The sequence below is a fragment of the Heloderma suspectum genome, chromosome 7 (genome assembly GCF_057233095.1).
Source record: "Heloderma suspectum isolate Gila_16-S chromosome 7, 16-S_ref, whole genome shotgun sequence".
NCBI classification, from domain to species: Eukaryota; Metazoa; Chordata; class Lepidosauria; order Squamata; family Helodermatidae; genus Heloderma; species Heloderma suspectum.
In genome coordinates this window covers 13,621,498-13,648,725 of record NC_139464.1, presented here as the reverse complement: position 1 = coordinate 13,648,725, position 27,228 = coordinate 13,621,498, and the positions used below count along the sequence as shown (strand labels likewise).

General features: G+C 42.0%; 1 protein-coding gene across 26 annotated transcripts in view; it reads right to left on the bottom strand.

Annotated features, from left to right (window-relative positions):
• Nucleotides 1–330: 330 nt before the first annotated feature.
• The window catches only part of CELF2 (CUGBP Elav-like family member 2), a 684,791-nt gene continuing 657,893 nt past the window's right edge, over nt 331–27,228 (bottom strand). For 11 of the 26 annotated variants that reach the window (XM_084809111.1, XM_084809117.1, XM_084809097.1 and 8 more), the window contains 5 exons: nt 17,823–17,954; nt 8,105–8,284; nt 5,438–5,581; nt 2,942–3,113; nt 331–1,497 (listed from right to left, as the gene is read on the bottom strand). In XM_084809111.1, the coding sequence (XP_084665237.1) occupies nt 2,986–3,113; nt 5,438–5,581; nt 8,105–8,284; nt 17,823–17,954 (584 nt within the window). In that variant the 3' untranslated portion in view covers nt 331–1,497; nt 2,942–2,985. Of the gene's footprint in view, nt 1,498–2,941; nt 3,114–5,437; nt 5,582–8,104; nt 8,285–17,822; nt 17,955–21,957; nt 22,081–27,228 lie in introns of all 26 variants that reach the window. The other 15 variants (XM_084809113.1, XM_084809106.1, XM_084809100.1 and 12 more) reach the window with 3 other exon arrangements.

The following is a 27,228-nucleotide window of genomic DNA, read 5'->3' as shown; positions in this document are numbered from 1 at the left end:
TAGAGGTTTCCATACATTATGAAGAAATTACATTGTGAGGTTTGCTTTCACAGCATTGATGTGCAGAGTGGTTAGAAAAGTGAAACATGGGCACTTAATACAATGTTTTACAAAAAACATCCAAGAGAAATAACAAACAACAACAATTTCAGGCAACAAGACCACAGGATAGCAAGTTAACAAACTTTGTAACCTCTTTTTCCTTTAAATATTAGGGTTTTATACAAAACACATAGTAAAATACCCATGTTATCAAATTACTTCACACAAGAAACACACTGAAGCTCTAGGAAGAAAAGTACCTTTGGAGTTTGGCACTAAGATTTTTTTCACTGAATTCTTTTTTATTATTATTATTTCTTTAAAAGAAAAACTGATCACATTTTGCTGAACACAAACACATCTAAATTGTCCACAATAATAATTTTAAAAAAAATTGACACCAATGCGTCACGGAAGCCAACACAAACTTAGTCTGGAATAGTTTTTTTTTCCACATGAAAACTTTTTTTTAAAATTTTAAGCAAACAAATTTTTCCGTTTTTTGAAATTCGTTTTTTTGTTCTGTTGCTGATGTTGTTCAAGTAAAAACCAATTTCAAACCTGTTGTTTATAAACACGGAACACTTAAAGACCATAAGACCCATGATGAAATCACAACTTAATTCACAGAAGCACCAATGGAACGACAGCTTACAGTAACCTTTCTCCTGTACATTGAAACAGTATAAAATATAGGTAATTTTCATGTGCATTAATTCATGGATTGTCTAACTTGTGAGTCAGTTCAGCAAAAGGTGACACAAATAGGTAGCATTTGCCCTAAAACAGGGTAAATTTTTTTTGTTATACTAATCTACAAAAAGTGGTTCTATATATATATTCTTAATGAGAAAGTGAGCCACCTAAAATGGCCTTATCAAAAAACTTTACACTGCCTGAAAAATGTAAAAACTATTACAGACCTCTATAGACTTAAAATCAGACAGTTCTTCATTTCAAACTGTTTTGGAAGTAGTCTGTTAGAAACCAACATTCTGTGCCTCTGGACACATATTGCTATTGTCATCAGTGACCAGCCAGAATGCCAATCTCTGTATAATACTTTCAAGTCTGTTTTTTTAACACAAAAAGAAAAAGGAAAAGGAAAAAAGGAACAACTTAAAAACCCTAACAAAACATTTTGCCACAGGTTGTGTGTGTGTGTGTGTGTGTGTTTAATAATCCTGTCATTAATTTGACTAGTAATAAATTTCAATCTTGCATAAATGCAGCAATGCTTTTCACATTGACTTCCCAGAATTCATATAGCTAGATGAGGTCACATGCAAATTTCAAAGGTTCAAACTATAGATCAAAGGTCAGTAGGAGAACCAAATTATGATGTGAGGTCAGAAAGACATCAGAAACAATGACGGGACGATGAAACTTTTTTTTTTTTTTAAGACGCCACAGGGACATGCTAGGCAAACGATGAGCTAACGGGCATGAAGATGTCTAGGGAAAAACAAGGAAGAGGAAAAAAAGTTACGGAGAGTCTATGCAGCAGAAACAAAATCATTTTTAATGGGTGCAGGAGAAAACTAATGCAAATCTTTCATCATTAGAATTTCAGCCATTCGCGCAATTTGCATTAACTGTACACTTGGTCAAGGACGGCACAATGAGAGAGCCCCCAAAAGAATCCATCTGAAAGGAGTTAGAGAAGATGGATTCCTGTTTTATTTGGGGATGGGGAAGGTGTGTGTGTGGGGGTTAAAGAACCAGTTTCAACAAATGTAACATAAGGGGAGGTGCAGTGTAGGAGTGGATTTGGTGGGAGGGGTTGAGAGAAAGATAGAGAATAGTCCAAGACAACTAAACTTTCAACTAGATAATGGAAACTACGGACAAGATAACCAGACAAAATACAAACAGGAGGATAAAAAAGTATGAACCATAAAAGATGTAGGATTCAACGGTGAAAAAGCACCCATTCTTGGCACATATACGACTACTTCAAAAGGATCTAGCTAGCAGAGAGAGCTGCTCTTTAGGTATCCAATAAGTTAACAATAGGCAATAAATAACTTCCATTATTTCTGAGGCAGTAAAAATTTTTGTATAAAAATAGAAATGCTTTTTACAAATAAAATTTACAGGCCTGTGGCTTTCTTTTGTTATCTATTATTATTATTATTATCATCATCATCATCGTTATTATTAAATTTTTATCTTTCAAGAAACGTCAAGTATTATCACCCTTTTTATTTATTTAGTTTAAACCCTGTAGCTTTAGAAACAGATCTCTATGTCTTTTTTTTTTTACACTAATGATAAAAAAAAATTCCCCATAGAACTTAAAAAAAACACACCGAAAAAAAAAACCAACAAGTGAAATATATAAAGACAACCAGTGTTGAACAGGATAATATAACATCATGTCAATTTGAAGCCCTAAGAACAAAAATCTTCACGCTCCTTAATAAAAAAACCAAACTGAAGTAATGGAAAGAATTGGTGTCATTTCTAAATGAGTTCCTCTCTTGGCCCAATGCCATTGCATTAGCCTACACACTGCTGGTGCCATTTGGATAAGTCTAGGTCCAGACGTACAACCGCTTTCATTATCCCCATCAAACGAATTAGGGACACCAGGGCTGAGAAAGTTAAATTGCATTTTTTTTTTCTTGACAGATTTAATAATTAAGATTTCAGAGCGTGCGTGTGTGTTTTCATTTAAGGATAATTAAAGTAAAAAATCTAAGCTGCAAATTCAAATAAAGTACACCATTCAATATTTCTGTGGTCAGGTTAGCCAAGTTTCCCTTAATGGCAGGTGGGGAAAATGGAAGCAGTATTTTAAAAATAGCTGTCTCTTGGCGTGGTTGGCAATGTGTTCTTATGTTCTTTTTCAACACCCCCACCCCCAAGGGAGGGTGGGTTTGCTCAAGTGACTTACCCTAAGAAATCTAAATTAATAGCAGTAAGCTTCTGGGGTAATGATCAGTAAGGTTTGCTGTCATTTTTGGAGCGCTTCAGCTGAACTTTCAAGCGTTTCATGCCAATCTGAAAGCCGTTCATAGCCTGTATAGCAGCTTGTGCAGAGACAGGATTGTCATAGCTAACAAAACCTATAGTACACAAAAGTAGGGGTGGAGGGAGAGAGAAAAAAGCATGTATCAGCAAAAAACATTACATATTTTGGTAATTGCTTTATAGCGCATTTACTGCTTAGAGCAGCCTTCCTGAACCTGGTGCACTCGAGACCTTTTGGACTACAACTCCCACCGTCCCTCAGCCAGCCATGCTCTTCTAATACGCAAGGAAACTGACCTTGTAAAAGGCTGTCCTAGAACTACCTACTGCTTTGGGAAGTGGGGAATGGAAAACATGGCAAAATTTAAAATTAGAAGTAAACATTGTAAACATTTAAAATTGGGGGATTACAAATAGGGCACTGCAACAAAATGTTGCAGTGTGGAGTGCTTCTGTTCAGGGTTCCAGCCACTCTAGGGTCCCCCCTCCCAATATTTTTGGGGTTTTTTTCTTTCCCCTTATGGTGTGGTGAACTTACATATGCTCAATCCCAGGTATATTAAAATCTTTGATATCTATGGAGAGCTCTCAGTTCTGACCCTAGGGATATTTTAAAATAGCTTCTCACTGTGAACCAGGAAATGACCTATCGAGAGAAAGAGAAGTTTCTGATACCTTAAAAAAATCTATGTGTCTCTTCCTCTCTCCTCCTTATCCACCCACTCCATTCCATTCCATTTCCGCTCTCCCCGCCCCTCAGTCTGCCACTGAATTATCATGTGTGTGTGTGGGGGGGCTGTCTCCCCCTTCGGGCGTTTTTCATACTGCTGCAAACCTTGGGATCACCCCAAGTCTGCTGATACAACCCTCCTGTGCATGGGCAGTGCACTTTTGGCTACAAGCTGATTGGTGGGAGATTCAGGACAGATAAAAGGAAGTACTTCACACAGCACATAGTTAAAACTATGGAATTCACTCCCTCAAAATATAGTGATGGCCGCCAATTGGGATGGCTTTAAAAAGGGATTGGACAAATTCATGGAGGAGAAGGCTATCAATGGCTACTAGTCTTGATGGCTCTATGCTACCTCCAGTTCCAGAGGCAGTGAGCCTATGTACACCAAGTGCTGGGGAACATGGGTAGGAGGGTGCTGTTGCACTCATGTCCTCCTTGTGGGTTTCCTGTGGGCAGCTGATTGGCCACTGTGTGGACAGAATGCTGGCCTAGATGAACCCTTGGTTTGATCCAGCACAGCTCTTTTTATGTTCTTATGTACATTTGTACAAGCACAGGAGAACCTGAGTTAGTATTAGAAGGAATAATAGTTTGTCACAGGTACTATATGTACTGTGTGTGAGGATGCTGCAAAATAGAGATCATCTAACTGCGTATTTTTTCTTAATCCAGGAGAGAGGGTTTAATGTAATTTTCAAGTAATCAGTTAAACATGGAGAGTTTTCTTATACAATAGAGAATAATTAGGTGTCCATAATAATGTAGCTTGATTGTATAATAAATGGCATTCCCTCACATAGGATGTAATTAGTTTTATGCATTTGACACTTTTTGTTGTATATGTCTGAAAAGATTTTGTATGCTTTTATTCTTTTTTTTTTTAATTGATTCAACTGCACATCGTTCTACCTTCAAAGATTAATACCAGTCAGTATGGGGGCAGTGGGTGGGAGGAAAAATTACACCTTCTCACGAAGCTTTCATCATTCCTCCTTTTCATTGTAATGCTTACACAGCAGAAACCAAAGAAACACCTCTCTCGACAGAAGTATAGAAATGAATGAGATGGGTGCATGATGATGGGGGGGACTCATGTGCACCTCCCATTCACATCAATGAATTCTATGTGGTGACTGTTGTCTTTAGTTTGGCTTCCTTGTCAGGTATGCCATAAATATCGGATTTTCCATTCCTGACTTGAAAAGCCAAATTATGTGTTATTGGGGAGAAGGGTCCCAAACAGGTTGCAGAAGGGAGATGGTCATAATCAGATCTGCAAAAAAAAGTGTTTGGATGTGGAAGCTGTTGCAGAGTTACATCAAAATACACATATGAGGCACAGCAGTGATTCTGTTGTGCATTAATACTGCTTAAAGCTGCTTACCCCAGTCTGGTGCCCTCCACCAGATGTGTTGGACCACAACTCTGATTTTTCTCCAGGGGATGATGGGAGTTGTAGTTCAGCACATCTGGAGGGCACCAGTGTGGGAGGGGCTGGCTTAGAGAAACGTCTGTTGTTCTGATGCTCAAATTAACCAACTGAAGATAATAATTGAATGATTCAGATGTGCATTGCGAAAGCTGGATTTTCACACAATCTGAAAGGAGCCAGCATGTGGGCAGGTAAGGAAAGTGACAGATTTTACACATCTCTTCTGTGTTTGTGTAGTAAACATTACATACCAAAGCACTTGCTCAGATTGGTCTGTTTGTCAATGAAGACCTTAGCAGAAATAACGTTCCCAAAAGGCATGAACATCTGCAGAATGTCCTGGTCTCCAAACTCCTGTGGGAGGTGATAAATGAAGAGGTTTGCTCCTTCTGGACCTTTAAGAAAAGGGAGAACCGACAGTCAGAGATCAGCTGCTTTGTTTTTTATTGAGAATGTTTGCTGCACATGCTTGATGTTTCCATGTCAAGCTACTTCTAGATGGAGGGCTGTTAGCACTACCAGTTCCGATCAAAAGGTATTGTGGAGCTCTCCCGTCTTTTCCTCCTTAACAGATTTTTTTTCTGCTAAGAAAAAAGATGGAAAATGTCATGGGAAAATAGGGGAGGGTTACAAATCAAAAACAATTTTATCTTAGTCCCTCTGTAAAATTCCATGAATGAAAAGCTTCATCTGGAAGCAACCCCAGTCTTCTTAAGCACACATGCATACACGGGAGTTATGCCCAACTGCACTAACAATAGCTTTATATTTTATCTTGTACGCTGACATGATTTTTATAGAAACTAAACTGACATTATTTCCAACATTTCTTATAAATATTATAACTTCACAAATGTTAAAGAAACCATTTGCAATTCAGTAATCACCAAATGGACTTAATTATTTGCAGAACTGGGGCCTTCCTTCCTCCTTCCACCTGCTGAAATATCTATTCTAGTATCCCAAAAGGTACTGCTGAAGGGCTGCACCATGCGATATGCACCTGGAGACTGCAGCAGGAGGGGGGAATTGGCAGAAATGTTGGGAGGGCATGCCTTGCACATGCAGCCAGGACTACCTTCTGCTTGTGCAAAGGACCCTCTAGAATGCAGACATTATTTTCATTTATTAGCATGCTCACTGAAATATTAGCGAACCATATGCACAATTTATATGGCAATTTATTTTAATAATGTCTGAAATTTGGCAGACAAATTGATAGTAATAATCAAATCTTTCGTTCATTCAAATAGGGTGTGTCTAGATACTCTATGCAGGCCCCTTTTGAATTAAGAAATTATATGGAACAATTGCACTCAATGTATTATATTCAATATGGGTAAAAAACATAGCAAATATGTATCTAATTTAGGGCATTGATGGTGCTGTCCCTATAAAACCCTGTTCTTAATGGGGTTATGCTATTTCTCTGCTCTGAAACTACTGTCGCCCATTGCTGCTTGACAGTCAAAACAAGAGTACATGATACCTTTTCCTTCTAGTCTAAAATTAACAAGAACTTAGGGCGAGGGGACACCCACTCAACAAAACAACGACATTCCTTGGAGATCAGGAGAGAAGAGGAATGGATGTGGTGGGGTGAGGGCAGGAGAGAAAGAGAGAAGACTTCCTTTGTTTTGTTAAGCTTCTTGTAATTAGTATTAATTTATTCTCAGTGTTAACTTACTAGGGTTTATTTTGCTCTATTGGCACTGAGTACAATGCAATCAATCATTTATTTGCTTCCCCTCAAGACCCTCAATTAAATAACGAACCCCTCAGTGTAACGACGATGGATCTTGTCATTAACCTCCAAACATAGTCTAGTTAAAAAAGCTGCATGTTTGCAGTATACATGGAACCCAGATAGGGGAGCTCCCTCCGCACAAGAAATACATTTTTAAAAGGAAGCACATTTCAAGGATACTCTTAACTATGGGCTCCTTTTTGCAAAATACACACTGTGTATTTTCCACATTAGCAAACAATTGGTGGTAAAATTCCTGAAGCAAATGGCAGTGAAATGTTGGGGACTGGGAAATTAAATGTTTACAGGTCCTTTCTATACGCTCCATGCACAGTGTTTACATGCATGCACAAACACACAGAAAAACTCCAGTTCTTATTATGATTGCCTTCTTCATCTGTGACTTTGGAAGAGACATTAGGCCTGAAGCCTAAATTTGTTCCCACTCTCCTGGGCTGAGAGACTCCTGGAGAGTCCAGTTTAACAGGATAGTAGCATCATTCTTTCCAAGGTGAATCATGGGTGTCTAGGTCTCCCTGACAGGTGGACCCTCATACTAACTTCACATTCCCCACCCTCATGCTCACTGTGATATAGATGTCAGAAATCAACATTTGGAAATGAAAGCAAGCAAAAGAAAAGATAAAAGATTAACGTGATACAATATTTTTAAAAGAAGCCATCACTGTATATTTTACCCTATATGTTTGTAATTAGGCAGTATACGACATTGCTAGTGGGAACAACCACTAGCACAGTGGGAAGACAGCACTTAATAGTGCACCTGGAAACTAGCTCCAACTACTGCTTCCAGAATGGGACAAATCAGTGAAGCTTGTGGAAGGGATCTCCACTGACTTGTCCCATTCCAGTGGGACAAGTGCTAGTTTGAGCTAGTTTCTGGGTTTGTGTTATGAAGCGCTAGCTTCCTGTTGCTCTAGCAGTCATTACTGCTACTAGCGCAGGTGACTGGCCATTGGATGCTGCCCATTATAAGCTGCCTTGAATGTTGCAGCTGCAGTGGAAGGGTGACATAAAACTCCACTTAATACATAATACAGTGAATATAGAGACACTAAGTTTTGATCGTTTTCAGGTTTACATTGGATCAGTGATCTTCTCCTTGCCTTCCTTGGTTTGTTTTAAATTCTTAGTGCCCTAAAGTGCTTACCTTCTTTCTGGCTGCCTGCAGCACTTTGTTGTTGTAACAAACTTTGACTGTACAATGTAGGCAGTGCCGCAGCGGCATACTGCTGGATTCCTGAGTAGGCTTGGGTGAGGGCATCCATTGTGCCAGCTGTACCATTCGTCAAGCCTGTTGCACCGAGTCCTCCATTCAGGGCGGCCATACCTGAGAGCATTTGAGCAACTTTACAAAAAACCCAACAATAGAGAAAAGAAATTGCACTTATTCATTAGTGCTTTCCAAACGTCATTGGCATTAATATGACACCGATGACAATGGTCGTGCATGCAAAAACAAAAAATTGGACAATTCACCAGAAGGCACAGAAGAACAACAGCAGCAACAGCAAAAACATCCAAAAAGAAACACGCACACGGAGACTTTGGTTAAGAATTACTTTGAGCATCCACTCTGTTTTACATGCAAGCTGCTCCTGGCAAGTACTGGGGTCATCAGGAAGGATCTGCCACAACAAATAGCTAACTTACAGCCATGTTCTCAGGCCCATGGGTTAGTCTTAGAGTGTAGGCTTTGCCTGTATGAGGTCTTGGGTTCAATTGATGGCTCAGGTAGAAGGAGCGGGAAATACCACTGTGTGAGTCTATGGTGGGCTGCTCTCAATCAGAGTGGGCGGTGTTGGATTAGATGGATCAATACTCCAACTCAGTATAAAGCAGATTACTTCCCTTACAACAGACCATAGGGCCCATTGTTCAGTGGCTGAGGACATGCAGAAGGCCCCAAATTCAGTGCCTACCATATCCAATTTAAAAGACCTCAAGTAGCAGGGCTGGGAAAAACCTTTCCCTTGCCCAAGACTCCTGGAGAACTGTTGCCAACTGGAGTGGACCAGTCTTCCACAAGCTGGTGGCCTCCAGATTGTTGATTATTATTCCCAGCCAAGGGGAAGGCTGGAGTAGACAATAAAAGGCTAGATAAACCAATGATCTGGCTCACTGCACGTCAGCCTCATATGTTTGCACAGGTCTCTGAGTATGATCAACTCGCAAAAATATTTAAAGTGAGAAAGAGGTAGTATAACTTGGACTATATTAGACAAAGGAGATGCCTGGGGGTGGGAGGCATTAGGCTGTGAAACAGTTCTCTCTCTCTCAAAACAAAAAAAGTGTGAGAAGATCGGTCAGAGAACTAATTTGAAATAGGATTGGTAGTTGCTGACAAGTTCTTGGGAGCAATTCTGGTAGACAGAAGAGGAAGATAACGTAATAGTTCTCTCCCCCACTCCCCAATCTTTTAAACTATATGAATTCTAGGACAACATGATGCATTTGATAACTAAGACAGCCGCACAAGAATCTCCTTTCTGTCTCCACCATAGTCTGTGCCAATTAAAAGGATTCTACTAGATAAATTGTACTTTTTGAAATTAGTCCAGTTCAGACAGTACTAACGCTTGGCAGAGATGTGATATCCCACACAATTTCCTCAACAATACATCTAACACCTGAAAGTTGTGGGGTTGTGGGGAAGTTGGGGACTGGGGTGAGAAAGAAAAAGAAACACGGATGTGTTTGACACCACTAACACATAATGAAAACAAGGGAGAACAATTAGGAAAGATGAACATGTCATATGGCCAGCAGCTTGTGGGGACTATTAATTTAAAACAACAACACACAACCTCACAATAGACGATTAGCAAAAAATAAATAGAAATCAGCATAGTGTTTGTCAAACAGATATTGCGGGTTTATCTTATGCTGTCTAAAGAAATAGTGGGTGGCAGTGGAACTTGACACATTGACAATCATGTCTTCAGTCTTGACTGCTCCAGTACCATGGCTGAGCCAGACTGTAGTACAGATGGATACACAACAGGTGTGTGGTACACAGTAGCCAACACAAGAACACACACACACACACACGCAGCAGGGCAGACCTGGCCATAGCAGCAAATCAAGCACTAGAGATGCACAATCAATGTTGTGTTTTCCAGTGTCTCCCTGAAGGGGAATTTTTACCCTGTCTGTCAAAGCTTCCCCATTCCCTGACCTCTGCAATGGTGAGATATCTACTTACACCTACATTGGTGTAGATTTTGAGCTCCACATGCAACTGGGAGAGGTAGGGATGAGGGGGGGGGAATTAAGCCTATGGGGCAAGGAAAATATATACTTCTCCCCAAAATGGAATATTTTAGAGCATCAAACCCTTGCTAGGGAGAAATCTGGCAATTCTAATTGAATCCTAACTCCTTCTCCTCTAGGCTTCCCAGATAGTATGGAAACAACATTCTTTATTGTTTTTATGGGTCATGGCTATATCATAATGACGAAAGAGAATGTCCTCAAAATAGAAATATCCTTTCTATGATATTTATTGCTCAAATTACCAAATGAAATGGGAAAATATGAGGATGCTAGTCCTTACAAGGACACATATACATATCTAACCCTAATAGTCATTCCCTTTTCCCAGGGAATCATGGGAGCTATAGTTCTGCGAGAGATGCTAGCAGTTCTTGGACCCAGAACTGTCACCTGAGGCACAGGTGAACTCAGTGGCATGGAGCACTCTTTATCAGCTTAGGCTGGTGTACCAACTACACCCTTATCTGGACAGACATAGCCTAGCTACAGTTATCCATGCTCTGATAACTTCTCATCTGGATTACTGCAATGCATTATATCTGGGTCTGCCTTTGATAATGATCCGGAAACTTCAGCTAATCCAAAATAGGGCAGCAAGATTGTTAACAAGGACTGGCCAACAAGCTCAAATTACGCCGGTACTTTCCCAGCTGCACTGGCTGCCAGTCCATTTACAGGCCTGATTCAAAGCCCTGGTGTTAACATTCAAAGCCCTTAATGGCTTGGGGCCACATTATCTGAAGGATCGCCTCCCCCCATATGTGCCTGCCTGGACCTTAAGATCATCCTCAGTGGTCCTTCTCCATGAGCCCCCGCCAAAGGAAGTGAGGCAGGTGGCTACTAGGAAGAGGGCCTTTTCTGCTGTGGCACTCCAGCTGTAGATTGAGTTCCCTAGTGAGGTTCGCCTGGCACCGACACTGTATTCCTTCCAGCGCCAGGTGAAGACCTTGTATTTCCCCAGGCATTTTAGCTTTCTAGTCTTTTAGCTTTGCTGTTGTAAATCTGTATTTTAAATCTCTGCACTGCTGCTAGGTTTTATTCTGGTTGTATGGTTATGTTGTGGTTTTAATGCTTTTATATTTTATATTGTTTTACTGTGTGCTTTTTGGTTTTAATTTTCGTGAACCACCCAGAGATCTTCAGCTATTGGGCAGTGTGTGTGTGTGTGTGTGTGTATTAATTAATCAATCAATCAATCAATCAATCAATCAATCTCCCTATGGCCACAACCACTAGGTGCTTTTCTCCGAGACATGATGACATCTGATAATGGAACATGGCTGGGAGAAAAGTGATGAGAGGGAGAAGGCTGTAAGGAGGAAAACCATGAATGAGAAGAGGGCTGGGCATTCCTGCCCTTTTGATCTTTAAAATTGTACCCCCTACTCCTTCTCATAGGGGAGAGGCTATAGCTCAGTGGTAGAGCCCCTGCTTTGCATGCAGAAGATCCCAGGTTCTATCCCTAGTGTCTCCAAGTAGGGCTGGAAAAACTCCTGCCTGAAACCCTGGAGAGCTGCTGCCAGTCAGTGTCAACAATATTGGACTTAGATGAATCAACGGTTTGACTCAGTACAAGGCAGCTTTCTATGTTCCCCTGCTTTGTACATGATTAGAGATGACCCATATTTAAAGACATGTGTCTACCGCCATCACATGTAACTTGGGCCTCTGCTTCTAGTATCCACCTTGTTATTTCCAGGTGCATTTCTGCTAACGATTTGCCATGAGTATAGTGCAAAAGAAAGGGGGACGACTTGAGTTTCCCTGATGCCAGGTGGACAGCTAAAGCCAATTTAGTTACTGCTGCAAATGTCCATAGATCGTTTGCTCAGTGGAACAAGCACGAAAGCACAGCATAGCTGCTTCTAAGGTCTGGCTTGATTCCTCCTGAATTAAAATAAAAGGTGAAAGAGTATCTTGTGTGTAGCATCCTCTACACAAGCCCTCCCCAACCTGATGTTTCCCAGGTGTTTTGTACTACAACTCCCAGCATTCCTGATCTTTGGCCATGTTGGCTCAGGCTGATGGGGACTGAAGTCCTAAACATCAGGAGGGCACCAGTTTGGGGGAGGTTACTCTACAATAACAAAAAGCATGAAGTAGCCCAGGGGTGGGAAAGAAAGGCTCCAAGTCAATGCTCAGAGAGGTGTGGATGGATGCTTTTCAATTAAGAAGGCAATGATCTGTGAAATGTTTATTTATTTAACTATACACTGCTCTTCCATAGAGTGGATGTCACCTGGTTCCCAAGTGGCCCCCCCATCTCAGAAATTCACAGTGTTGAATCTGTTTAGGTTCAGTAGAGCAGTGGCTTATACCATCAGGAAGGAAGGAAAGGCTCCTCTTGTGCAAGCACCGAGTCATTACTGACCCCTAGAGGGACGCCGTTTTTCCTCAGCATTTTCCTGGCAGACTGTATAGTGGGGTGGTTTGCCATTGCCTTCCCCAGTCTTAACTACCTTTCCTCCAGCAAGCTGGGTACTCATTTTACTGACCTTGGAAGGATGGAGGGCTGAGTTGACCTGAGCTGGCTACCTGAAAACCAGCTTCTGCTGGGATCGAACTCAGGTCGTGGGGAGAGTTTCGGTTGCATTACTGCCGCCTACCACTCTGCGCTGCACAAGGCTCTATAACATCAGGACATATCATGAAAGGCCTCTTCTCACAGCCCTCTTAACACATGGCAGGCACGGCTTTCAGTCAGCCCATGCTTGCTGACCGAATTTACATTGCTGACTTCTACCTGCACATCCTTGAGCCAAGCTCATCCTATGCATGGAGATGGCATGCACTGGAGTCAACCTGCACATGAGTTAACTTTTTAAGTACTTGCAGTATTAAGTACAATTTCTGGACCATGGAAGTCATCATCACCACAGGCTAACTCAGGGATGGTTCCAGGTTTGAGGGGGACCCTGGTAGAGTGCCTTTCAGTGTGCTGACTCCTACACTGGTTGACCTCCTCCTACACTAGCAGGCAGCAGCACTATTTATCCATCTAAGCTCATGAGAATTTCCCACAGTGCCCTGGAATGATGCTACTTCAGGGACATGGCGGGAAATTTAAATGGTGGCTCAGACACAGCTACAGCCACCTGGCATGGGTGGTCCAGGGTAAGCATCAGACGAATGGTGAGGATGTGCCATTGGCCCAGTACCTGCCTGAGGGATCTGTATGCGCTAAGTGATGGATGGTGAAAACCACCCAAAAAATATCAGCTGGAGCAAAGAAGCAAGTAGCAAGGGTAACTTTAGAATTCAATGATGCTTCATGTTTTTTTAACAACCTCTCTTACACTTCGACTAAACAGAAAAATCTGTTGAGCCCTTGCCAGAAGCGAGACCTTTGCTACACAAGGACCCATGCAACCTCCCATCATACTTTCACCCCCACACAGTAGGTCTTTCCTGCTATCAGCATAACACTCCCCCTGAATCTTTTCAATGACAAGAGATTTACAAGACAAAAAAAGGGACAGATGAGAAACTAGGTAACAATGACAAGAAGACTGTCATGCAGAGAACTGAAGCAAGCAAGTTATACTGAGGAGGACATCCATTCCTCTGGGTGCACCGTGATAGTCTAAAGACTGGTGATGGCCAAATACATTCCTTGCATTGAAGAGAGAAATGCAAGGGATAGCAGCAGCTAGAAATTATGAAGGACTTGGGAAAGGCAGCCAAAGTAATATCACCGCTGACCACAGTCTTTGGATAAAACATTGCAACAAAACAACAGAGTTTCACTTTTGTGCCTAAAACCTTGATTGTTATTGGTTTCAATAGGAGGCAGTAATAATGGATGTTGTAACCAAGAAGAGTCAGTGCTGCAGTGGCCAAAGTGCTTCTTCAGACAGTCAAAAAATGACTTGTTCCTCCATCCCCATGTAAAGAATCAAGTGGAGAACAGTACCATGTTCATGCATGCAACATACTGTGTCCAATTTTCTACAAGCATGGAGGCCTTTTCTGAAATACAGCAATTGTCAGAGTGAGTGAATGTACCACAGAGCTGCACAATATTTTAGGTCACCCTTACATGGGGACAGGGTCACAAGGAGAAACAAGTCACTTTTTGATTGTGTGAACTAACTTTAAGCGTTCAGTAACATCTTAAACACAAGTGGATGCAACCAAAACCTTTTGTTAAAGAAAGTCAGCACTTTTATGTGAGGACAATTTGGAGGGGAGCAGCAGCAGGAGAGGAGGGGGGGGCATTAATGCTTTCCCTGCCATGCTGCTTTTCTACTTCAAAACGTTCTGTGGTGCAGAGGCAGCAGGCAGGCAGGGAGAGGACCAAGCAGCCCCCCTCTTCCCCTGCTCCCTATAAATTAGCCCCTGGCAAAGTGTCTTTTCTTTAACAGAAACAGCCATTGGGGTTTGCATATGCATGAGTGTATTTAACTTTTTATTGAGCCCTAAGTCTACATCACAGTTTCAAATATGTAGTAAACTTTTAAGAATAACGGGTTGGATCCAGATGCGGACATACTTAGAGCAGAGCCACTGAAAGCAATGGGACTTGTGGTAGAAATGACTAACTTTAGTACCATTCAGTTTAATGGGTGAACTTTGAGTATGGCCAAGTGTGGATCCAGCCCAATGACTTTATTTGTGACACCACTGCAGGATGGCTCACACAACAATATCAGGGACATACACTGTACACAGGGCAGTGGCTGGAACAGAGCCTCAGGTCCACACACACTCCACCACACACAGATAGTTCAGTATGAACCAATGCCTATCCACATATATTCATCCACAAATACTGTACATCTCCATTTATGCTACCTCTCCACCAAAAAAAGAGGCGGACTGATGGCATCAGCAGGGCATAATTGTGTATGAATGTATGCCTATAGGTCTTGGTTCACACAAAATGTGAGGCATGTGGGCAGGGATTGCCTACAAGCTCATAGCCTGCTCTCACACCCTTCTGCATCTAGAATGTATGTGATATGAACTGGCTCTAACTTGTTGGCAAAGCACTCTACTTCAGGCAACACCCTACATCAGAGGCATGAAACAGACTGAGAAGTTGGTAGGTATATATGTACATGAATTGAGGCCCCCAAGAAGAAGGAAAACAAAAAACACCAAGCTAGCAAGGTGAGATCTGACGATAATGGGGGAAATATATATATATATATACACACACACACACACACACACACATATATATATATATATATATATATATATATATACACACACACACACATACACACACACACACACAAATATAAATTGTGAGAGTACAAACATGAGACTCAGAGATTTGCCAGAATGTGAAACACAAATGCTACAGGATTGTGAACGTCAGTTCATGCAAATGAGATAAATATTATAATCCTTTATGCAGTTCTGTATTCGCATCCAGATACACTACCACATACTTAGTCTACTTCATGAATCTGATGAAGAAGGCCTCTGATCACCAGGTAATTTTAGAACATATTTCGAACTAGTCAAAATGGGTAAGGGCCAGCAACAACGATTACATCTGGGCTAAACTAGACACCCACTTGATAGGTAGTGTGCAGCTAACCTTTTTGCTCCAGTTAATTCCAGGTGGGAGGGTGGATCTGACTTGTAATGCAGGGCGCAGAAGCTTATCTCTCCCCCCACTGCCCCACACACGATTGGAGTGATCCTCCCCCACCCTGTGGCTAGAATGCCTAGATAAAAAATCCCCATTGGCACCAATGATTACTTTTTATCTGAGTGATCTACCTGCTTGGTGCCCGGGTCCCTCCAATCACACTGGGGAGGGAAGAGATAACTATCCCCTCCCTGTGTGCCAAGTAAGATTTCCCCCCTATCTGTAATTAGAGGAAAACATGATATGTAGCCACATGCTATGAATCAAGGAAACATCTAGTTGGGCCTCGCTCCCGCACAAGTTGATGCAGGCAAAGGCCTCTATAGCTCCTCTTTACAGCTACAGAGGCTCTGCCAGTTTTCTCCCCTTTATGCACCTCACCTGTTCACTTCTATTTGCCTGTTTCTTGGCTTGTGTGGGGGAGAAAACAGCTGAAGGATATAATGGCAGTGCTACATTGGGCCTGATGAGTCCCTGGGGGCCATATTGAGTGTCAAGGCCACCAGCTGCCTATCTGTAAAATAGGTCCCTGTCTACAAAACCTCATGCCAAATAAACCAATTAATCTCGAAGACCTTATAAAAGGTTTTGTGGAAAATGTTGCTATGGACTAAAATAGCTAGTTTCCTGGAATGTATTTGCAAATAAATACCTAATCTTCATTATGTAATGCCTAGCCACAAGGGGACACTGGAAACATGACTGGGTTGCATATCATGGGGTAGGCTTCCAGATAGGTTAGGGATCCTGCTGTTAGACCTGCTATCTTAAATGTCTCCCTGTCCATGCCAGGAACCTTAACCTATTACAGGGGTGGAATGGGCATCCTGTTCCTAATTTAGGGGCTAAAAAAATAAATATGGATAGTTTGTCCAGCATGAAAGGCAGAATAACTGTGATATCTCTATCATGGTCCATAGACAGGGAAAGGTGTGCAGAAGTGTGGTAAACAGGATACACTAACATGGGGCTCAGGTTTAACCTAATAAATAAATCTGTCCTTTAATTTTTCTGTAGACAATGGTGTGAAGACTGAATGCTTCAGGATGTCTTAACTTGAGTGCCTGACTCGGCAAATCTTGTTTGTGCCCTCTAGGCGTCCCTACTCTACTATGGGAGTAAGAAGGAATTTTCATCTGGCGGCAGATTGGTTATATCTTGTGTTTTGCTGTTGATGCTGCTGCTGCTGCTGCTACCTTATGTGCTGCATAATGGAACTTACTGCTTTAGCTTTACGGTTATGTCTTACTAAACTTACTTTATTACCCCTACAAGCTGGTTATGATTCCTTCTGCTCTTTGCTTGCCACACTGTATATGTTTGACTTGATCTGAAACTACACTTATCTGTTGTATGTGTTAAATTATTTGAAACCTTGTGGATGTGGCCTTCAGTGATATACAACAGCAGAACCCTGATGCATATGTAGGAAGGACTCATTAGATCTTGGCCTATATATTATCCTCACTCTTCATTTGGCATGTAATGTCTTCTGTATTTGTTTGCTGAAAGACAAAAATAAAACTACCACTACTAGTAGATGCATTCTTAGAAGCTGTTCACAGTAATTGTCTCCTGCTACAACTAGTAGTAGCTACTACTAATAGTAACAGTCCTCCTCAGTTATCTCTTCAATTGAAAATTATCTGCTTTCATGATCTCCTGAAGATTCTCCTATGATCAGGGCTAGTCTCAAGAATCCATTCTGGCTACTCAAGAACAACCCTAAAAATGTTACATCCTGCAAGAAAAGGTACAGTATTGTGAGGAAATATTAGCATTTGCATTGTAGGGCATTGTGATGCTTTAACCAGACAGGACCTGCTTAGAGCTTGGAACAGCAGATGCCTAGAATAGAACTTTGTCAATTTGACCAGTCATTTTGCACATGTCTTTTTCATAACATTCAGTATATTATAACTGCTAGTGTTCCTACGGTGATTACAGGGAAATTGCTGGAGTGTCCACCACAGCAATAAATACTCACTGTTTACGGTACCTGCTAGTGCATTAATATTATTCAATCCAACAGTGGCTCCAGCCAATCCTTGGAGAGTCCCCAGAGAAGTCAAGGAATTCATGGCCGCCCCAGCTGTGGAATTTGCCGTTGATGCAGCCACTAAAGGAGACAAAAGAAGGACAACTAAATGGAATGTACATTATTCAGCCACAGACCACCATAAATGTCACATAGAGCTGGTGAGAAACTGTGCTTTGGCCAAAAGCTCATGTAATTGACCCAGTAATTTGAGGAGAAAAGATTTCTTAAAATCCCTCCCTCCACTTAGTTTCACTGATTCATTTAGCTATTTATCAGCAGGCTTATTCGGGAGCAAGACCCACTGAATTCAGTGGGGTTTACTTCTGATTAGACATTCATAGGATTGAACTGTAAATCTCTCATTTTCTTCCTCGCTGCCAAATACAGTATTGGACACCTTTAAAATCTTTGGGTCTGCTTTGAAATAAAGCATCTTTGGGATTTTGCAAGACATTCTTATTTATTGCTCCATTCTGCAGAAAAATCAATGAATCAAAACAAGCCATTTTGACGTGGTGAAGCAGCTTTAAAACAACCATTGTCATTTCGAGCCAGCTCCATCAGTGTACCTCACAATGAAAAATCACAAAATTCCTGCTGCAAATATAAGAAAGCAGACAACCCCTGATGCCTGACTGGATGAATTAGCCTTTGAAGATACCTAAAAAAGTATACAGCAGAAACCAATGATCAAGTCATATGATGCCCTCTTTCAGGACAAATGGACTTTTAGAGGGAATTCATAGTATATATACAAGTGTATGCTACTTACAAATTGATCCTCTGAGATGAGAGAAAAGAGAGCAGTGAAAGATAGAACAGCAGTGTTTACTAATAAAGATAATTTGCCTTAACCTTCTCTGAGTCAGTGTCCTACCATATACCAGCAATTATTTGATGCTAGCCGAATATGGAGAAAGAATAAAAGGAACAGCTTCTTAATTCAGTGGGCACAGCAGGACTTGCTTCTAGGCAAACATGCATAGGATAGCACAGTAAATCCTTCCTGCATCCATTGGTTTTGTCTTTTATATCATGTATGTATTGTGGCTATTACTGGGAATTAATGTAGGTATAGTGTCAGTACGTTGTTACACCACATTGCATCAGTTTGAAGAAGGCCAAACACAGAGATCAATTGCACAAATGGGGCATTGAAATCATTGCCTGGGCTAGAAGCAGAACTCGTTAGACTTCCTTGTAACAACTGACTATGTCCACTCCACTGGTTTAGTAGTTGACATATTGCTCAAAATACTAATAAGGCATACTGCAAGTATCATGAATTTTTTTTAAGGTGGCTGAATAGAGATTGTTGCCTACAGTTTCAGTGCACATGAAAATATGAGTGAGGTTATTAACTTTCATAGGCTGTGCTGTATATACGTTAGGAGGAGCTTATTTTGATGCTGACATGGCAAATGCTATATTCATTAACTGTCAGACTGTCTAGTTTATGAAAATCTATTAGATGCTGGGAAAAATATTACAAATTGCTGCCTTCCAGAACTCCCACCACAACAAATCAAACAGATACTGAAAATCTGTGGTTCTGAATTGAATAATCTCACAGCAGTGCTTAATAAACAGCTGGTAGTTGTCCCTGGGTTCTTAGAAAACTTGATGTACCGATGCTGTAACACCGTTAGGCAGCTTCTCTTGATGCTGCCGTCCCATCGTTGGTTAGCCTAATTGTTAGAGAAGATGAAATATATAACATTCACACATCGAGGGGTTTTGCCTTCTGGAATTCTACACTGGCAGCACTTTGTCTTGGTCACAGCAAATGGATTATTCTTCAGTTTTGTGCTGAGAATATTGTTGCTGTGATATAAATTTGAACAGAAATATGCTACAAGGGTAGCATTCAGGAAGCTAGTTAGTATTGAAGCAATGAATAAATCACAATTACATGATTTGCGTATGTTCAAGAAAGGTGCATGCTGGTAGCTGCAAGCTAATGGCTAGGCTAGAATCCTTCACCTTGACATGTTAGCTTTCTGTATGTAGGGATTATTATTATATTGTATGGGGGTCCATTGCATCATTGCCTCCCCCCGCTTGCAGTCCGAAGTGGCACAGCCCAGACACAAGTAGCCACATCATCCCTGTGAGGTTAGGCTGAGAGTGATTTACCCAAGATCACCCAGTGAGCTTCATGGTTGAGTGTGGATTTGAACACAAGTCTCCCTAATTTAAGTACATCACTTGATCCATTACATATCACACTTGGCTCATACAGCTGCTTTCCAGAGACATTAACAACCACTTGGAGTCTGAAACCCTATGAGCTCTGATTATTCCATGGTAATTACCACACTTCTGAGTTTTAATAGATTTAGGGAAGTTTTTTTTTTTTTAATCTTCGAAAGGGCTTCAAATGTGGAGGGGGGGGAATTAATCTCTTTGCTGAAGGTAAATATAGGTGGCCATTCAAAAGAGCTTAACAGCCCAACCAGTGAGCATGAGTGACTGGCATTAAGCTCCCTGCCCTTTGCAGTAATCTTGCTTCAGCCAATCATAACATTTTCATCATTCAGATTGTTGGCAATATATGTATTACTGTGTGTTGTGAAAAACATCATCTTTTGCAGTTGGTTGTTGCATTGTTTCCTGTATCCATCAATCTGAGTGGAAAAAGTACAAGGCTAATGTCTGCTTTACAGCTTGCATTAACAGCTTGCCTAAGTAACAAAACAACATATTTCTGGAGATCTTCCACTAGGTCATGAGAAGGAAACAGGTTAGACTATAAATTCCATCATCCCTGACTACTGGCCATGCTGGCTGGAGCTGATGGGAGTTGGGGTCCAGCAACATCTGGAAAACCACACATTCTCCACCCCTGCACTAAGTCATGATAAACCAGAAAGGAAGCACAAGCTTTCTGGAATGTTGCATTAGGCATCAAACGGAATGTCAGAAGAGCCTTGCTAGATAAGGCGAAAGGTCCCTCATCCCGTTTCCAACAGTGACAAGACATGTGCTTACAAGAAGCCTATAAGCAACAGTCTCCTGTTTGCTACGTTGTTTGACTATGTAGGTCAAGGGAGGGGGGATATAGATAGGTGCCTGCCTAGTTCCCAAGGGCCCCCACCAAGTTGCTGGGGGGAGGGGGGAACCCTGTTCTCTCCCATCCAGTGCAGAGCCCAGAGGTAGAAATACCTGAGCCCTCTTTTCACACCTCCCATCCCAATGATGGGTGTTTTGCTAGTTAAAAAAAAGCCGGCTTGGGGTGCTTCCGCTAACAACACATAGGTGTCCAAGAAATGCGTACAACCACATTCGTGATGGCAACCACGATAGCTATGGACGTCTATCCTCCAACATTACAAATGAAAAAAGGGACGTCCTTGAAATAGCCCTATTGCCATGCCATGCCATGGCCCAAGTCCTGTCTCGCATTATGCATTTCTGAAGGCTGTACTCTGTTGCGTTTATGTTGCATTCTTTTGTTTTTTTGTTTTTTGAGGCTGCTTTCTATCATTGGTCCATCTAGCTCAGTACTGTCTACACTGACTGACAGGTGCTCTTCAAGGTCTCAGAGAAGAGTTTTTCCCAGACCTATCTGGAGATGTCAGGGACTGAGGGCTAAACTACATGCTAAGTTAAATACCTAGCATACAGATGAACCCAACTTTCTTTTTTGCTTTCAGGTACGTATGCAAGGTTTCAGTCCAGATTGGGACTAGCATGCATGGGTAGGGGAAATTTAAACCTTCCCAACCAGCTGTTTTCCCACCCCCTTAAATTTGCCTCTCCTGTATGGGAGCTAAAAAGAAGAAAACCCCCAACTTCCACTGACATCAGTTTATATGTTTAACACAGTGTGTCGTTTAGCCCTGAATCCGGGAGCTTGTGCATGCAAAGCATGGGCTCTACCACTGAGCTATGGTTTTTCACCAAAATATACCTCAGTAGCCACAGTGCATGAAAGGACTAGGTGAGGGGAAACTGTGCACTTCATGGTGCCGTCATGTTCATGTATCCCCATGACAGAAGCACAACATATAGAGAAGGCCTTTGGACTCTGCATAGCAAATGGGTGAAAACTGCTAAAAACAAAAACAAAAAAACTGACCGTCTGCTAGAAAGGTCCTCACTCTCACTTCATCTTCCAGGCAGGTATTTGTCAGTTTAGGGGATAAGGGCAGGTAAAGAAGCCCTTTTTGGTTGGAAGACAACTGCAGCAGGTTCCCAAATGCTGAAATAAAAATAGGGACAGAAGAAAATGTCCAACATAGGCTACCCAGTCCCCCCAAATGGCCAGTAACCTGGTGGGTCACCTCTACCTTACCTGAAAACTAGATTTGTAATGGCTAACAGTTGCTGATATAATGATCCTTTGTGATTGTATTAAAAAAAATCAAGCTAGATTACTTGCCTCCATAGCACCTGATGTAAATTGGTTCCATGTGTCAGCTTGCACATTAAATGAAAAAGTGCTTCCTTCACTTACATTTGTCTTGGGACATTCTACATAAAGTAAGAAAGTAAGAAAAGTGCTGCTAACCTTATCGGGCAGACTCCCTCCGGTTCTGAGCTGGCATGCTGTAAATAACTAATGCCCCTATTACATTGCACTGCCTTTCTAAGCACTCAGTTAATTAGCATTTGATGGATTAGATATCCTTTCAAATGCCACAAAACATCTAGGCCCCAAAATGCAAGGCTCTCTTTTTGGAGGTGGGGGACACCAACTAATTGCATGAACTGGGAGACCAAATGCATGTGGTTGCAATGAGCCACTTAATATTAAAAGTCTTCGAGGTGTGCAGTTTTATTAAGCTTTAAATTAATTCTGACTACTTGGAACTCACAGGCTGCTCCTAGTCAGTGTTTCTTGTAAATCGCTGAGGCATACAAGGTAGCATGTCTACCCTGTGTGCAGCCAAGTTGACAGCAGCACTTGATAACTCCATGGCAGAAAATAACCCAGACAAGCTGGCAGCGTAGCTGTGGTCTGGTTTGTACGTGCAACTTGTGCCAATAGTCTCTCTTTGGGGCCTGTGTGTCTATGTAAGTGCAGTCCTGGACAGAATGTGCCATATGGATCTGAGGTGGGTGTGAGCAGCTTCCAGAAACCTTAACACCCCCCTTTACAGTCTGTAGCATAGAAAGAAAGAACAACTGGTACCCAAACTCTGCAACAGTTCCCCGTTGAAAACAGGGATGTGCTTGCAATGCCTCTATTCTCATACCAGAGATTATTGCCGAAACCCTTCCTCACAACGCACACGCTATTTCACACTGCTGATGCACATCCCCAACACACTTATACAAATTAAGCATTGCTGTTGTATGCTGTATTCATCTACTCTGCAGAGGCACCAAATCAGAGGGAGTCCCAATCTGGCCCTCCAGGGCGTCCCTAGAAGGCCATGCCCTCTTCCCTGGCCCCTCCCCCTTTCCCCATCCGCTGGTCGCTTGGTGGTTTCTCTACTCTGCAGAGGCACATCCTGTACTGATTTAAAAGCCAAACACATTTGTTTTTAAGATATGTATTATAAAGACTCAGAGGTCTATTCTGTATGATCCTGACTATCCACTGAGGTCAGCGGGAGAGGCCCTTCTATGCAAACCAATGTCGTCTGAAGTTGATGGGAGTAATGGAAAGAGTTGGGTGCTGTTGTGGTGCCGAGGAAGTAGAACTGCCTGTATTTGTTCCCTATTGCCTTATTTTTAAATATCCCCTAAAACGGGTGGGCAGAAGGTAGACTGGGATCTGCTGAGTTGTTTGCTCAGAAAGGATTTCTGACTCCCAGTTGTCTAATTACCCAATTTTGTGAACTGCCCAGAGAGCCTTGGCTATTGGGTGGTATGGAAATGTAATACATAAATAGAAATAAATAACAATAGTAACAAGTAAAAAACTCCCCCCCCCCCTTAAGTTGCTGAAAAAGAATGTTTGGGGGAAGACTAGGAGTGGATTTGTGTGTGAAAGGACTTGTGGGCTTGGTTCTGGTACTAATCACAAATTCCTGGGCTGAGCATGTGCTCAGAGACACACTGTTTCTTAATTCTTAACTTATGTTCATCCATCTGAGCCACTATTGTGCACCAGGCTCCAGTTGGTGGACCTCAGGTTTAAGTAGATCCTGCAAGCCTGAAGTCTGCCCATCCCTGCCCTTAAACAATACTCACATTCTGATCAGTATAGCAACTGTTTACATAAATGCCTTTTCCCAACATTCCATCCTATTCTAGTGTGACCAAGAGAGAGCACCCGGGGTACGGCAATGCAGATAGGAGTCAGTTTAATAGCAAGATTTAGAGTCAAGCTAGATGTGACAAGGGAGTGTTCAAGATCTCCCATATTTTTTTTTAAAGTTCAGAGCAGCCATGTGTGTTTGTACCTGCATATTTTCCCCTACAACATGGCTGCAGAACCTCAGGCTCAGGAGCCAAATCAGAGGGAGTCCCAATCTGGCCCTCCAGGGGGTCTCTAGAAGGCCACGCCCCCTCCCCTGTCCCCTCCCCTTTTCCTCATCCACTGGTCGCTTGGTGGTTTCCCAGCTTTTGTACAGTTTTTCTATAGGAAAACAAATACAAGGAGTTCCCATTCTAAAAGGCCAAAATGCACCCCCTAATACTTAATTACTGGCAGTATGAGCTTTAAGCTAAAATATGCTGGGGGGGGCGGTTGTCGTCCCACTTTTGCCTTTGGCCATGCTCACCACTGGAATGCAGCCCTTGAGAACTTCGAAATGGGAGTTCGATCCTTGGGCCAGAAGAAGTTTTGCACCTCTATCTTACCCAGGGCATAGTCTGAAAGACATGAGACAGCCACCTTGCTGAAGCTAAGCAGGTTTGGGTCTGGTCAGTGCTTGGAGGGGAGACTACCTGGAAACCATGGTGGAACCTTGAGTTCCATGATGGAAGAAAGGTGGGATATAAATTAGATAGATAGATAGATAGATAGATAGATACCTTACAAGGTAACAGAAGTTTGGAGGGGGATTTTTAATGGAATTTAAAATTTAAAATGGAATGGGGAGAAAGGGAGAACCCCCCCCCCCACACATCAATAGATACACAATTGCTTTCAACTTTTAAAAGCCACAAGAGATCCTGATCATTGTGTTCTGATCACAACATAAGAAGACAGGATCGATGATAAGATCTTAAAAAGTTATTTTTACTTTTCCTGCCTCTTCAAAACAGCTCGAATTAGGCAAGTCTACCCACAGATTTCAGATATATTTATATCACTAAGTACAATAAAAAATAAACACCAGTATGTCACTTATTGTGAATATTTAGAGGAATAACATGCAGACTTGAAAAAGTGCTATCTTCCCAGATGAACCATCTACGCTGATTCACTTAGAAAACTGTCATACAGGTACAGCTATTTTTGGATCAGTTTTGGAAGCAAATTATAGATAGCACAGTGGGTGAACTGGCCTATAACAAAATGTCACCGCAGCAGACTTGAACTGTCTATTGGAGAGATGTGTATTGTGCTGAAGCGAACAAATAAAGAAAAAGCTTTTAGAAGATGTCGGTCTCAGACGTTTTGTGAAGCTTCTCTGCCGAAGCATCCTACATTTTCTATAAAAATGGCCCAAGTTTCAAACAATTGTGTTCTAAACGTGAATGCTTTTACCTAACAAAGGCAACCTTTTGTGCTATGGATAACATAATGAATAACCCATAAATCATTTAACTGCATCCCAAGGGTGAAGAACAGAAATTCTATCCTTGCAAATAGATTTTTGAACAAACAAATTGGTCAAGAATGCCAGAGACGATCCTCTGCATTTGTCTGGGAGATCAAGTGAATTAATTGTAGCAAAACAGGAAACAGCTGTTTTTATTAATGTTACACAAAGGTTTAAAGAATAGTTGCCAAGCAGATTAGGTACTTACAGAGAAAAAAGCTCTGTAAATTCAAGCCCTATGCTGGGATGGTACCTCTAATCATCATCATGACTTGAATATGATGGACAGTTCCCTGGCAGATGCAGGAAATGCTGATAAACTCATGTTAGCCCTCCTTTTCTAGGAGGAGCAGCTGATGCCCACAGCTGAGCTAAACCATGTTGGTAGATGAGGCAGGAAGTCCAAAAGGTGCCCTCCAACTGATTATCATGGGGCATGCCCCATTAGCAAGTTCTTCACAACCCCCATTCAACCTGACAGGTTTTTATTATTTTTATTTTATTTTATTGTTGTATTTCTATACTACCTTTCTGAAACCAACCAAGGCAATTTAGAAGAAATTCAGAACACAAAAAACCCTGCATTGAAATAAAAACATTAAAAATAATGTTTAAAAAGTCATAATAACCATAGCAACAATTTTAAAAGCCAATTTAAAATGTGTCCACCCCCCCCCCTTTCTGAATGCAGAGAGAGTGAGGACCAGTCACAGCTCCAAAGGGAGTGCGTTCCAGAGTTTGAGAGCAACACAGGAGAAAGCCATTTCCAGTCGGGCCTCTGTAAGTGATGGTGTCTACAGAAGGGGCCTCTCCTGCTGATCTCAATAACTTAGCAGGTTACCAACCCCTAAGCCATACCGAGCTTTAAAGGTTAAAGCCAGCACCTTGAATTGAGCCCAGAAAACAATTGGCAACCCGTGCAGATTTTTCAGTATTGGGGTGCTATGATCATGATATCATGCACCTGCCGCATTTTGCACCAAATGAAGCTTCTGGACACTCTTCAAGGGTAGCTGCCGCACACTGCAATAGTCTAACCATGATGTAACCAAGGCATAAATAATAATAATGCAACTGACAAAGGAGTCTTTTCTAGTGGATTGTGCTTCCTCGGGCAGATCTGTCTGTCTCCTCTTCTGCTACCCTTAAGAGCATCCACTGTCTACCGCCTGGAGTATCTGTCTCTGGCTGGCACCAGTTGGACATGGCAAAGAGCCTGGTGATCCTCGTTTCAGTGAGATGAAATATAGCAGCTCACCTGGTCTCCCCCACCATGATTCTCTATAGGTGGGAGTAGCCCATGCTGGCTCCAGGTTTAGGGGGTCCTCAAGGAAGATACCCTCAGTGAGTTCCTTTTCTCATCATCACCATCACACATTTGTTCTTGCATTCCCTCTGGGCCTAATTTCCACCACCACCCTGAGGAAAAGGGCAAATGAGTGAGCAAAAAGTGGCGATCGTAACTCTATCCCCTCACTCTGGCCAGAGGGAGAGAGTGAGTGCATGGTTGGCAACAAGGCCAAGGGGCTATAGAAGTCAGTTGCAGTGCTGACCCCTAATCTTGGCCCTGTGAACAGCTGCAAACAGCAGAATATCACTCTGACAATTGCAGTCAGGAAACACCCAACACAAGGGAAGCATAGCAGGCCTATCTGGATATGCCAAAAGCTAGGGTAGCCATGTGTCCT